The sequence below is a fragment of the Biomphalaria glabrata genome, chromosome 15 (genome assembly GCF_947242115.1).
Source record: "Biomphalaria glabrata chromosome 15, xgBioGlab47.1, whole genome shotgun sequence".
Classification (NCBI taxonomy): Eukaryota; Metazoa; Mollusca; class Gastropoda; family Planorbidae; genus Biomphalaria; species Biomphalaria glabrata.
In genome coordinates this window covers 7737578-7750059 of record NC_074725.1, presented here as the reverse complement: position 1 = coordinate 7750059, position 12482 = coordinate 7737578, and the positions used below count along the sequence as shown (strand labels likewise).

The following is a 12482-nucleotide window of genomic DNA, read 5'->3' as shown; positions in this document are numbered from 1 at the left end:
AAGGAGGGTTACAGTATTTCACATGGTCATGAAGTCCCATAGCTGTGCACTTTAGATAATAGGGCAGTGCTAAATGGGATAGTGACCTAGAAACACGTTTTGTCTGGTTCCGGTCAAACTAAGATTGTTGCGACTATGGTGAGTCAGAAGAAACAGTGGCACTTATTTTGTTACGTCCCAGCTCCAAGAGATGAGGGCTGAAGTGAATGTCTTACTTGACCCATTTATTTTGTTACGTCCCAGCTCCAAGAGATGAGGGCTGAAGTGAATGTCTTACTTGACCCACTTATTTTGTTACGTCCCAGCTCCAAGAGATGAGGGCTGAAGTGAATGTCTTACTTGACCCACTTATTTTGTTACGTCCCAGCTCCAAGAGATGAGGGCTGAAGTGAATGTCTTACTTGACCCACTTATTTTGTGAAGTCCCAGCTCCAAGAGATGAGGGCTGAAGTGAATGTCTTACTTGACCCACTTATTTTGTGAAGTCCCAGCTCCAAGAGATGAGGGCTGAAGTGAATGTCTTACTTGACCCACTTATTTTGTGAAGTCCCAGCTCCAAGAGATGAGGGCTGAAGTGAATGTCTTACTTGACCCACTTATTTTGTGAAGTCCCAGCTCCAAGAGATGAGGGCTGAAGTGAATGTCTTACTTGACCCGTAAGAAAACAATGAAGCACAATGAACAGCACAGGGAACTAAGTAAGGCAGTGATGCCTAAATACGGCCCGCGACGTGGTTTCTATCCGGCTCGCAGAAACGTCGGCACAAAGTGCTGAAAATCCCCCCCCCCCTTCATATAAAAAAAACGGGGTTTGAAAAATGCATCTTTTCCTACGTTAGTGCCTTCACAATTAACCTATAACATTTGTGCGTTTATGAAATGGTACTCTGAATGTAGAATCTACGAGGAAAAGTCAACGGATCTTTTCTTTCTTGTGGAACATGATAATAAACCGCCAGATTTGTTTTGTAAAGAAAGTGTGGCTATTTAAAAAACAATACAAATAACGGCATCATGAAACAAGACGGCATTCTTGATTTGAGCCGCGAATAAAAGATTCTTTGACTGCGCCTATAGATTGTAGGATTGATGGGAATATTTACTACAAAGCGACAAGAAAATAAGTCGGTCGTAAATCTAGCTACAATGTTGCTCACATTTTAAGTAGAGAAATGAAACCACTTTCCAACGCGTCAAAAAAGATAAACTTTTAATGTCTCATTAATTAATGTAAGTTTTTTATCCAATAGTTTCAGGCCGATATCATTTCGTTTTTGAACCTTTTCGGTCATGTGGCTCCCGACACAAGTGTCGGAAATTAAAATGGCCCGCAGGTCGAATTAGGTTGGGCATCACTGAAGTAAGGTGTAGACTATCCTGTCTTGAAGCCAATCAGAGTTAACCTCAGACCAAAAGGCAGATTTCGTTTTTCATAAACAATTTAGTAGCTAATACATCAGAAAATACATAAATAAGTAATTACTTAGACATACATCCTCCCGCGCGTTCGGCGCATTGTGCGGCAAGCTGTCTCCACAAAGATCTGTCACTGGCAATGTCTGCAGTTTCCTCCCACCTGGTGTCCACTGTTCTGAGGTCCTTTATGAAAGTGAGGCGCCAAGTTATACGAGGACGTCCCTGTTTTCGCTTTTCTCGAATTGGCCTCCATGTCATCGCAACTCTTGGAATGCGTAGAGAACATGTCCCGCAAACCTCATGCGACGCTCTGTCACAACCCCACTAAGTGTTAGACTCCCAGTTCGGCATAGGATTTCCTTATTTGATACCCGATCTGTGTAACTGACCCAAAAAATCCGTCTCAGCCATTTTTGTTGAGCCACATTTAGTCTTTTATCAATTTTGGCAGATGAATTCCATGTCTCATAAGCATATGTTGCTGTTGGGATGACGATTGTGTTAAGATGTATTTTGTCTCAAGTTCAATGGCTCGGCTTGGCCAAAATATGCTGCAGCCTTTGGAAAATGCTCCCTGCCTTTTCTATTCGGCATGCTACATTATGGTAGGCATCCCCGCATCGTTTGTTATGATGCTGCCAAGGTATGTGAACTTGTCCAACTCTTCAAGCTTTGACTCGCCAAATCTGACTGGGGGGGGGGCATCTGCCGGTCCCAAGCCCGGGTGAAAAAGAAGGAGGGTTTGGTGTGGGGCTAGCGACCTTACCCTGTAAAACCACAATTGCTACAGAAACGGCAAATAAGTAATAACTTTAAAAATTACTTTTTAAAATACGTAAATTAAATAAATACAAAACCTATTACTCCTTTACGTTTCAATTACTTCCTTTCCTTTCTATTACTAGCTAGGCCTTTTAAGTATTGTTATTTAAATAACAACAAAAAAGCCGTTTCAAGACCACATGGATGCATCCACGCTCTAGGCACTGGCACCTGTTGGATTACATAATAGTGAGGCAGTGTGATGTCAGGGGTGTGGTGCACACTAATGCCCAGTGCCGACTATTACACGGATCATCGTCTTGTCCGAACGAAGCTGAAAATCACCATCAAGATGGTAAAAAAAGAAGGCCTGCCTAAGGCAAAGAAGCTAAATGTTGAAAGGTTGGCTGACGCTCGAGAGCGCTTCAGTGCCTACTACTCGAGGCTGATCTTCGAAAGCCCCAGGACGATGACCCAGTGAGTAACTGATCACTTCCCAATAGAAAATGGCGTAAAGCAGGGCTGTGTACTTGCTCCTACTGTTCGCTATCTTCTTTGGCGTAATGCTGGGTCAAATGAGGCAGCGATTGCACGAAGGCATCTACATCCGGTTTCGTTCAGACGGCAATGTGTTCAATCCTCGACGTTTACTATCCCATACAAAAACAAAGGAGATGGTCATAACGGAGCTTTTCTATGCCGATGATTGCGCCCTGCTAGCTCACAATGACACTTGCTCTCCAGAACGCGGTAAACGAATTTGCATACGCTGCCGCCTCTTTCGATCTATCTATAAACCTCGGGAAAACAGAAGTCATGATCCAGAAGTCACCCAATAAAACATACTCAACCCCAAGGATCACCGTAAACGGACTGCCCCTTAAGTGGTAGACCACTTCACATATCTAGGTAGTATAGTGTCAAATTACGCCTCACTTTCATGGGAAGTTGATAACCGTCTGGCCAGGACCAGTAGCGCTTTTGGACACCTTCAGGCGAGAGTATAGAGGGACTTCTTATGGTAGTTACACTGTGTAGGGCACGTCTCCCGTATGGGAGACGAACGTATGCCAAAGGCAGTCTTTTTTTTGGTGAGCTAAAAGGTGGTCGACGTAACAGAGGCGCCCCACAGAAACGCTTCAAAGACCAGCTTAGGCGTCAACTTTCCTTGGCTGACATAGAAGTGAGCACTTGGTTGCATGCGGCCTCTGAACGAGACATCTGGAGGTCACTCACGAAGGTCGCGAGATACCCATTTGAGATCAAAAGAAAATCCGCTGTCGAGGACAAACGCAGACGGCGAAAAGAAAATCTAAATCAACCACATGCGGACAATGGTAATGCTTGCCCTGGATGTGGCAAAATATGTAGGTCACAGCTGGGGTTGAGCAGCCACGGGAAAAAACTGCACTGCTCACTAATCTTCGGACTCGAAGACAAGCCTTATTATTATTTAAATAGTGTTTTTCTGTGACATTGTTCATTAACTCTTTTTTTTTTCTTGTGATTGTATACCATTGTAATATTTCGTTATTTAGACTTACCCTTTTGTTATTATTTTCAATGTTTTCTTTCAATCATCTGTTGGCACTCAAACTCGGACTCAAAGATGTCGGCACCAAAGGCCCCAGTGTAAGAATTAGGCAAATATTGATAATTAGACATTTTAAGTCCAAATCTAAACTTATTATACTAGTCTAAATAATAACTCTGTTAGGTACTTTAACAAAAAATTTCAAAATAAATATACAATTATACAGAAACTTTAAGCATAAATCTAGGTCTAGAGTCTAGAAGTCTAGACCTAGATCTAGATTTCTAGATAAATTAGAATTATTAGATTCTAGTCTAGATCTAGACATAGATCTAGATCAACATCAATTACTAGACTCTACTGTATACACTAGACTACTCTATAGTCTAGATCTACATTTAATTTTTTTCCCCACAGAAATCCTAATCTAAAGATAATGGCAGGTGCTTTAGTTTGTGAAGACTGCGAATTAATAGGAGACATTACAATAGGTTTGTTGTTTTGACATTTTTTCTTAATTGTTGAAATTTGCTTATTTTAGTGGCACAGTTTCAGCTCTTCATTTTCTACTTTACATACTTTATGCAACCATTAGTCACTCGTTAGTGTGAGATCAAAGCTGCTGACTCTGAACAAAATATTTATCTAATCTTGTAATTTTTTTGTGGATATTTGATTACTAATGACATGTAATGTAATGTTTGTGGGTAATACATTTTTTTCAGGAGCCAGAACTGTTATTCATCCTAAAGCAAGAATAATTGCAGAAGCTGGTCCTATTATTATTGGAGAATTTAATATCATTGAGGAACTAGTCACCATTACAAATAAGTATGCAAATGTTCTATTCAAATTATGATGCTTAGTACTAGGTGTAGACCTGACCATAATTATAATGAATAGCTTTTATTTAACAATTATTTATTATGAGAAACCCACATTATTATTTGTCCTCTTGAAGTATTTTAGCGTAAACATCTAACTTAAATTGTTCTTTTACATTTAAATTGTATTATTGTTTATATGCATTTTAGCACTATTCTAATAGGACTAAATATACATACTCAGTCTTTTGAAAAAAAATAACTATATATTGAAAGTTTAGGTTTTAATTACTACTTGGTTTTCTTTTCTTTTAGGTCTTCAACTGATGCTAACAGTGGGAAAGTACTTATCATTGGCAACAACAATGTCTTTGAAGTTGGATGTCGTATCTTTTATATTACAATTAGTCTTTAAATGACAATAGTGCTCACATTGCATTGGAAAAATATATTTCTAATTAAGCTTTCTTATAAGACTGATTCACACTTTCCATCTCCTAAATTGTGCCTAAACTCAAACTCCATCTCCTAGGGCTAATATTCTCCATGCTTCTTGCCTAACTCTTTCACAACACCCAAGTGTCCCAGTTCATTAACTGATGATTAACCCTCAATATGGTCAAAAGTCATTTATTTCTAAATGTAATCTTTTTAACTTCTATATGAGGCTGTCTTTGTTATGTAATTGTTTACAACAAGGAATTTGGTGCATACAAGTTAAAATTCATTTTTTTTGTTGTGTATTTTGGGTTAGGTTTTAAATAGCAACAAAAACATCATTATGAAAACAAAGACTAGAATTGATTATTTGAATTAAAAATAGTTCATATGTTAGTGTCTTTGGAGACAGTCAAGTTTTGTTAATCAAGAATTATTTAGGCTTAAGTTATTTGGTTAGTGACAGCGACGATATAGACAGATCCCTTCATCACTGGATTAAATGTTTGAATTATCAACACTCTTGATTGTTTCATTTCATTGTTGGCCTTTGGCCTGTGTTCCATTGGCTAGTTGTAATTAGTTGTTACCTCCTTCAGAACATAGTCAACACACTACTCAAGACGATGCAGCGAAAAGGTGTTCAACAATAATCATTATTCTAGGAACTAAACCATCATCACTGGGAATATTTTAAAATGTAAACATACTGTCAGTATGAAAAGTGGCTTTGATATGATATTTATTTTATAAATCCTTTTGTATGATAACACAATTTTGTTAGAAGTTAAGTTTTTCTGCTACCTTATAGTTTCCTGAATAACTGCAATCAGATGTAGAGGCTATACGAATAGGAGATCACAATGTGATTGAGAGTAAAGGTAAGCTTGCAACATAACTTATGAATAATAAAACTACTTAACATCATTACCATACCTTAAACTAGTGACATTTTACAAGTAAATCCATTGCCTTACAAGACAGAAAGAGCCATATATATATACAAGTTAATTCAAGTAAAATATTGTATGAGAGTGTTTTCTTGCCAAGCTTACCTGTCTGATTCTGATTTCCCAGTCACCAGAACTTATATGGATGCACAATATTTGTTCATTTTGTTGTCCCAAAGAATATCTTGTTTATTATCAATTAAGTAATTTTATGTTACAAAACCTGCTATTTAGATTTCTTCCCTTGACAGCCTATAGGTATTAAATGACACAGATTTTTAGACTCAAAATTTTAATTATTTTTTTTGATAGCTAAAGTGGGTTCAAAGGTTGAGATTTCTAATGGCTGTATTGTTGGCTGTGGATGTATACTGAACATGAATGAGGCCTTGCCTGAAAACACTGTAGTGTATGGGGACAAGTGTGAGCGCAGAATACAGAGGGAGAGACCTCCAGTAAGTTTTTTAATTGAACTAAATTTATCCATGTCACTGAGAGATATGACAGATTGTCTCTTGCTAGGTTTATGTTGAATATTTAGAATTAAAAATTAATTAGTTCATAAAATTCTTAAGAGAAAAAAAATTCTTTCATAAATTTTTTAAATTCAGCATTTCTCAAATTATGGACCAAGCATGACATTATAATAGGGAGGCTTGAAGAAAGTCCTTTTTTTTTTTTGGACCTGAAAATCTGTATTGCATTGTAGTTATAAATCCCTATTAGAGTTATAAAAAAATTAAGTGACCTATCATCTTAGAAGTTAGATTAGAATTTTTCATACTCTTTTTGTGAGAGGCTATCCATTAAGCTTACCTTAGAAAATAACATTTCTCCAGAATAACATGCCAGTGATCTGTTTCTGAACATTAAGATGATCTTGTATAGCTCTTCATTCATGTTAAAAGCATGCTTACCACACTATAGTTCAATTTCATTTGTGGGGGAGGGTTTGTCTGGGAGAGGGCTTAGGAGCTCAGCAAACACAACTCAGCTTAAGTCTGGGTTCTAACTCCAGCCCCCTTGATAGGTAGCCAAACATTTTTTTCCACTCACCCTCACATATGATTAATGGCATTGTTTGATGACTATTTTTTATGTTACAGTAGATTACTGCTTTAGATCATAAAATTAAGCCAATTAAATAGTTACAAAAAAAGGTTATATTAGTGGATTGCTAATAAAAATTATTTTTTTTTCTTTCAGGCACAAATGCTTCAGATTGATTTCTTGACCAGAATTTTACCAAATTATCATTATCTTATGAAACCAAATCTGAATGTTAATGTACGTGCACCTGTCAAGAAATAAATGTTGCTCTGCTTAATGTTCATTTCTTACATTTTCAGTTAATAGAAATCCCCACAGAAGACATTTAATTATGTTGTAAAGCTTTAAGCTAAGGAGTGTTAGGCTTAAAAATTAATTAACTTCAATTTTACATTAAATTTGGCATGAGATTAAAAAAAAAAGCTTATTTTATCAAAAGAAAAGAAAAAGTTTTCATCATTAAATAAAAAAAAAAATAATTAAAAGCTGTTATTTAAAAAAAAAATTATCTTCAACATTATTTAACAAAAGCTCGTTGTAAGTTTTCACTCCTGTTGCTTCTATGTGAAACTATAAACTAGGTATTTTATCTTAAACTCTCACACTCCCTTTAGCAAATAACCTTGAATCAGTGACCCACTGCAACTTCAAATGTAATTCTGTTGTACCTACATTGATAATAAAGATTAAATTATAATGCTGTGTAAGTGGATGTTTGAATTCAAGTACTTTAGTACCATTATATTGGAATTCAAATACTGCTCTATGTCCTGTCAATCTGTTGTGGGATGTGAGGATACTTATCAAGTGGGCAGGAGATCAAATCCCAACTCAAGATGAGTTGCAGCACTGTGGCTCCCTCCAACCACATCTGCAAAAGAAATTTGTCCATGGCACATTGAACAAAAAAAAAATTATGATGTGTGATAACTAAAGAAATTCCTCTAGGTAAATATCTGAAATAATCAATTATAATTTGCTTCCTTGCAGTAGTATGTAGTGATGGTGGTGGAAATGATTCATTCAAACTTGAGCTAAGGAATAATATGGTTATTAATTATTATTCAAAATACTATAAATATATACTCATTGGTCTTTTTTTTAAATTGAAAATTAATTATTGTAAAATTAAACACAATGTAATAGTTTTTGTATAATTGTAAGAACTAATTTTAATGTTAATGTTTTTTTTTTAAATATGTTTTTTTTGCTGATAGACAATATATAAATTGTGCACTTGGAATGAAGAAAAATAAGTTCAGAAATTTTAGAATTTTAAATTTTTCTTTTGGTCTTGATGTGTCATTCATGTTAACTTTGTGTTATTGGTATATATGTTCCTTCATTATTTTTATTTATTACATGCCTGACTGGGTGTTTTATTTTTTGTGCAATTTTGTTTCTTTATGCTGTTTTAAGCATAGATGGATGTTATATATATACCAATATATATGTGTGCGTGGATGCATGTTTTTTGTTCCTTACTTCTGCTTAAAGATATGTTGATAATTGTGATAAAAATACTTTGTATGGACAGATCATGACATTATCAATGAATATAGATTATCACTTACTAAGATGGGACTGCTTATATTTAATATCTTAATAAGCACTTTTGATGTTTGTGACTCCTTGCAACTGTCCTTTATGGTTACTCCAAGTTTGTAATGCGATCTTTTTTTTTTTTTTGAAAGGCATATATTTTATTTCTTATTCTTGTTTTTTTTTATGTGTATTTTGGTGTAGACTTAGTTGAAATAAAAATAACTTTTATGAAATTTAAAAAAAAAAAAGTTTCATCCTTATGAACATGTGGGGTATGGGACAAAATGTTGTAAAGGATGTCTCATTCATTGAAAGAGGCAAAGGAAAGGTATTTAATCCTTAATGACTAAACTCTAGATCAAGAACTGACACTTAATGTCACTGAGTGAGTTTGTGTTTATCGAAAGACGTTTGTGGAGGTGTTCCTTTAAAGCGCATGGCTTGCAAATCAATGGGTCTCTGGTTTGAATCATGGTGGACTTTGGGATCCTTAGGATGCCCCTGAGTCCATCCAACTTCAATTGGCACCTGACATTAGTTGGGCACATGACACCTTCGTTAACTGTCAGCCATAGAAACAGATGGTCTTAGCATCATCTGCCCTGTAGATCAGAAGATCTGAAAAGGGTACATTACTTTTCCTTTTATTGGTAGTGGATCTTCTCTCAAAATGTCCCACATTTTTATCTTCAGGGCTAAATGTGTGGAATAGCCGGGGGGAGGGGGGTCTATGGAGAAAGCAAAGTAGAGGTATTTAATGGGCCCAAGAAGACATTGTGTAACGAAAAGATTCATAAGAACAGCAAGGGCTACTAGAATTCATGGGCTAGAGAAATCTGTGGTTTGGGGCGAATGAATGCGGGTTGTTAAAAAAGGTTTTGTTTAAAAATAAACAGTTACTTTCTAAATAGCATGAAATGAAATCACTAAAGCAAAGAGCAGGCATAAAGTGTATTCTTTATTTAAAATTGTTTAATTTTTATGAGTTGAAGATTATTCAAATATTGAAAATATATTTTGAATTAGACCAGTTCTTTTTTTTTTTGTTTGTTTGTTTGTTTAAAGAACTTTTAAAAGGATATTTAAACTTAAAACCAAAAGTATTTTCTTTTAGTAATAATAGCAAAATACTTTTTAAAAAAGATCTGTTATAAATACAGTTAACTAAGGATAGTCCAACGCTTTATAATCCGAAATGAAAGTGTCAGTGTCAAACAAACTTCAACATGACATTAATAGACTTGTATCCCAGAACAGATCTCAAGCATCAGGACAAAGAAAATAATGCATAATCATAGCAATTTTTAATTACCAAAAAGTACTACAAATTTAGCTAAGGGACAGGTATGCCATTAATTATTGTATTCTATTGTATTGTTTCTTATTTACATAAAACTAGTAGGCTGTTTTGCAACTGAATTTTTGCTGCGGCCCCGCAGGTCATAGTAAGTTGTTTTTTTTATGTGGCCCATACACCTTAATGAGTTTGACATATGAGTTATACCCCATATTATGCGATACTGTAAAATAGAGCCTATCAGCAGAACGTTTCTTATTGATCATAGCTACAGGTCAAGGTCAGCGGCTTCGTCTGCATCAAATAACGATGTTGACAACATTGGGTTTAATTATGTCATGGCCGAGTCTATACATAACCTCGTAAAATACTGCACTGACAGCACTTTTTCCATAATTTTACCATAGAACAGCGTTTTTCAAACTGCGTTTGGGGGGGGGGGGGGCATGCTGACAAGGGAGCGCGAAGTCTTTTTTTTTTTTTTTATAAGGACGAATATAAATCTGTATATTTTCATTGTGCAATTAGTATAGGTCCAATATCTGAGCATTAAAAGTAAAAATGACTTCGATTCATATTCTAAGCTAAGTAGGACCTTTTCTTTCTTTCTGTTCACGCGTAAGACGATGCAACAAGATCTATTCATCAATGCGATTATCTAGTCTACCCGTCATTCTTACACCAAAATGATCAAATAAATCCCGAATGACGTACCACCGTTCGGAGAACCATTGACGACTTGTTCGAAAAAAAGCAGGTCATCTACTAGTGAGGCCCTCAACGAATTAGTATAAAGGCGCATGTATACTAATTACAAGACGTTTTGCTGTACACGATGATGATGATCACGTGACGGATCCTAGCCCATTACTACAACGTATACTCTACTAGTTCGGATGTCTTTCCCTGTAGGCTATCGGCCATTCCCACGACATATACGTTGACCCAACTTTGTGCTTAAACATATACCTAGCTATATAATAATTTTAATAAATCAGTGGTTCCCCTTCAAAACTGGATGTTGCAGCTAGAGCAGTTGGAATGGAAATCAGTACTAAAAAAGAAAAATGCAATGTTCTTTTAACTATCGCGGGGAATAGCCTACTATCCAAGACTGCCCGCGAAATTCAAATTTCCACGACCTGGAGACGCAGTATTTAATTTCATAAATGATATAGCGTAGATTATTTTTGGATATGAACAGTAACGCAGGACATCCCCTAACATTTAAACCCCTAAATAACCATTTTCCTTAATAACCTTTTTAATGTTTTTCTTTTATAACACTCCTTACATGTTCAGTGATTTTTAGAAGTAATAATTATAATATGTCGCATTAAAGTATAAAAAGAACTGGTGCTATATATATTATAGTCGGCCATAGAAAGAAAATGTTAGTGTTAGAATTAATATTTGTAATATTTTGTTTACAAATCGACCTCCATATAATGGATAAAAAAAACCTTCTTAAACGTTCATTAAATATAAATTAAAAAAAAAAAAAGTCAAGTGAATGAATATATAAATAGTCAAGTTCACTCAATACCTAGTAAAGTAAAGTTCCCCTTTCAGACTTTGCGGTCTATATGCGGTCTATGGGGCAGAGGATGTAGGCCTACTGTTTCTGTGACTCACTGTTAACAGGGGTGTCATGTGGCCAGCTCAACCACCTTTACTTTTCCCCAACTAATGTCAGTTACTCATTAGAACTGGGTGGACTTATAGGGGCCCAAAAGATCCCGAAATTCAAAATCTCATTTTTCAGCGAGATTCGAACCCAGAACCCCCGGTTCGGAAGCCAAGCGCTGTACCACTCAGCCACCTAGAGTCAAGCCAAACATAAATAGAGATGAATGACCAATAAAAGAAAAAAAACGTCGCTTGGTATCCCCTGCCACGAGTAAATTGTGTAAAAATCAGAAAGAGTAACATCAGCTTCCAAGTAAAATTGAAACTGTAGGCCTATTCTTCGCTAGTATTCTCTGTACTCCTATATGGTAGTGAAATTTGGACACTGAACGTTGAGGCCAAACGATGAATTTAAGCATTTGAGAATAAATGTTACAGATATGAGGAAAAGAAGAAATGAGCTTGTACTTTTACATGTCAACAGTACTATAGCTGGCAAAAAGGAGAAACGCCTCAATATTAAGAAGGGTTCTGTCATAAGACATGTCACGACTCATTCCAAGTCATCCTTCAAGGTACAGTGTGGGGGGGGGGGAGCACGAATTTATAAGGGTCGTCCAATGAAAAGCTGGCTGGACAACGAAAAGCAATTATAACATCCATCCATCCCAGTGGCGCTACAGCCCATGGAGGGCTCTGGCCAGCTTCAACACATCCTTCCATTCAGATCTTTCCTGGGCCTTTCGTCTCCACGCCCTAACCTCAAGCTGTTGCAGATCTGCTTCTACATCATCAATCCATTGCATTCGGGGTCTGCCTTTGGGTCGCCTGCCTTTTGGTTTTTGCCTGTATATGATTTTCGCTCCTCTAGGCTGTTATCTGACATTCTTTCAAGGTGACCTGCCCAACGTTGTCTGTTCTTTTTTATTTCGGTCACTATTGGTCGGTCTTCATATAATTGATATATCTCATGGTTAGTGCGTGTCCTCCACCCTGTTTCATCCTGTATGGCACCATAGATTTTCCTAAGAATTTTT

At 36.2% G+C, this 12482-nt stretch overlaps 1 protein-coding gene across 1 annotated transcript; it reads left to right on the top strand.

Annotated features, from left to right (window-relative positions):
* Window positions 1-3653: 3653 nt before the first annotated feature.
* On the top strand, window positions 3654-9546 carry LOC106057181 (dynactin subunit 6-like). The gene is made up of 7 exons (XM_013214278.2): window positions 3654-3810; window positions 4130-4203; window positions 4438-4543; window positions 4852-4922; window positions 5808-5855; window positions 6237-6379; window positions 7131-9546. The coding sequence occupies exons 1-7, from the start codon at window positions 3788-3790 to the stop codon at window positions 7233-7235; spliced, it is 570 nt and encodes a 189-aa protein (XP_013069732.1). The 5' UTR covers window positions 3654-3787; the 3' UTR covers window positions 7236-9546.
* Window positions 9547-12482: the final 2936 nt, after the last annotated feature.